We start from the raw sequence: 1219 nt of genomic DNA, 5'->3' as shown, positions 1-1219 counted from the left end.
GAAGATATAAGCGCTCCAAACAACTCCCCTACCGCGAGGCTTTGGTCCTTGGCTGTTTTACAGGCAAGCTGGGCCTTAGTTTCCCATTAAGATGAATAGATTTTCTGGCTATGGCTCTTTTCCTAGTCCGTACCTGAAGGCAGATCTGCCAGGGCGGGTCCCTGTGGCGTTGTCTCTCGCAGATAAGACAGGTNCGGATGCCCTTACAGCCGCACTCCTGCAAATGAGAAACTTCAGCCGCCGCCGCCATAGCGTCCTCCGAGCAGTTAAGAGCGCAGGCGCGAGGCGCAGGGGCTGCTGGGAGTTGTAGTCATCGCAGAAGCAGGAGGTGGGGCGTAAGGCTGGCGTTCTGCTTCCTTCCGGTCGCAACGGACTCGCAAAGGGTTTGTTGTGCGCCACCTCCTGGGCTCCCCGGCAGCGGGCCTTAGCGACCGGACTTCGTGGATGCGCTGGTTCGGTTGAGCCCTCGGCCACCCATGGCTCCTCTCACGCCGCAGCTGCTCCTGCAACGTGGGCGACCCAAGACGGATAAGCTGGGGAAGATTCAGAGTTTGAAGTAAGAGCATGTGGGGTTGAAGCGGATCCGGGGCGTGGGGTTCTTCCCCGCCAGGGTGGTTTGATGGGCGGAATGCAAGACTCAGACCCCTCCGTCTCCTCCTCCTGCCCCGGTTATTCTGTTATCCGGGATTCGAGCCTCAGTCGAATCTCGCGCCAAACGGAGATGTGGGAGATTGGTAGCCAACCCCCAGTGTCGGGTAAACCTGGAGCGAACGCCCTTAGCCTTGCGCGGAGTGGAAAGACTGATGAGATATTAAGGGATGTTGAGGGATCCTGTGTAGCACGGAACGGGCTAGCAGGAACTAGTAAAAACAAGAAGGAACTTGGAAGTCTTAGGCTCTAAAGTCATTTTTGGTTTGTTTGTTTGCTTGTTTGTTTTTGAGACAGGGTTTCTCTGTGTAGCCCTGGCTGCCCTGGAACTCACTCTGTANACCAGGCTGGCTTCGAACTCAGAAATCCGTCTGCCTCTGCCTCCCAAGTGCTGGGATTAAAGGCGTGTGCCACNGCGGCCCAACAACAAGGTACNCTTTAAGGGAGGGAAGACGGGCCACAGAAATGATCTGCAGATAAAGGTACCTGTCTGTCATCAGGCTGAGTTCAATCCCTTGGGCCCAGACAATGGAGCAAAGCCGCTCCCTAAAATCCTGACCTCCTTAATCAC

The 1219-nt window shown here is 55.9% G+C and overlaps 2 protein-coding genes across 2 annotated transcripts in view; one reads left to right on the top strand and one right to left on the bottom strand.

The window, feature by feature from the left end:
* Nucleotides 1-277, bottom strand: part of Alkbh4 (alkB homolog 4, lysine demethylase) — a 5760-nt gene extending 5483 nt beyond the window's left edge. Inside the window, exon 1 of the mRNA XM_021163027.1 lies at nucleotides 134-277. Within this exon, the coding sequence (XP_021018686.1) occupies nucleotides 134-250 (117 nt within the window). The 5' untranslated portion in view covers nucleotides 251-277. The remainder of the gene's footprint in view (nucleotides 1-133) is intronic.
* Nucleotides 278-299: 22 nt separating this feature from the next.
* Nucleotides 300-1219, top strand: part of Lrwd1 (leucine rich repeats and WD repeat domain containing 1) — an 8293-nt gene continuing 7373 nt past the window's right edge. Inside the window, exons 1-2 of the mRNA XM_021163414.2 lie at nucleotides 300-556; nucleotides 700-835. Coding sequence (XP_021019073.1) covers nucleotides 477-556; nucleotides 700-835 — 216 coding nt within the window. The 5' untranslated portion in view covers nucleotides 300-476. The remainder of the gene's footprint in view (nucleotides 557-699; nucleotides 836-1219) is intronic.

Source organism: Mus caroli, chromosome 5, assembly GCF_900094665.2.
Source record: "Mus caroli chromosome 5, CAROLI_EIJ_v1.1, whole genome shotgun sequence".
NCBI classification, from domain to species: Eukaryota; Metazoa; Chordata; class Mammalia; order Rodentia; family Muridae; genus Mus; species Mus caroli.
The sequence above is the reverse complement of the archived record's forward strand: the minus strand, read 5'-3'. Positions and strand labels throughout refer to the sequence as shown.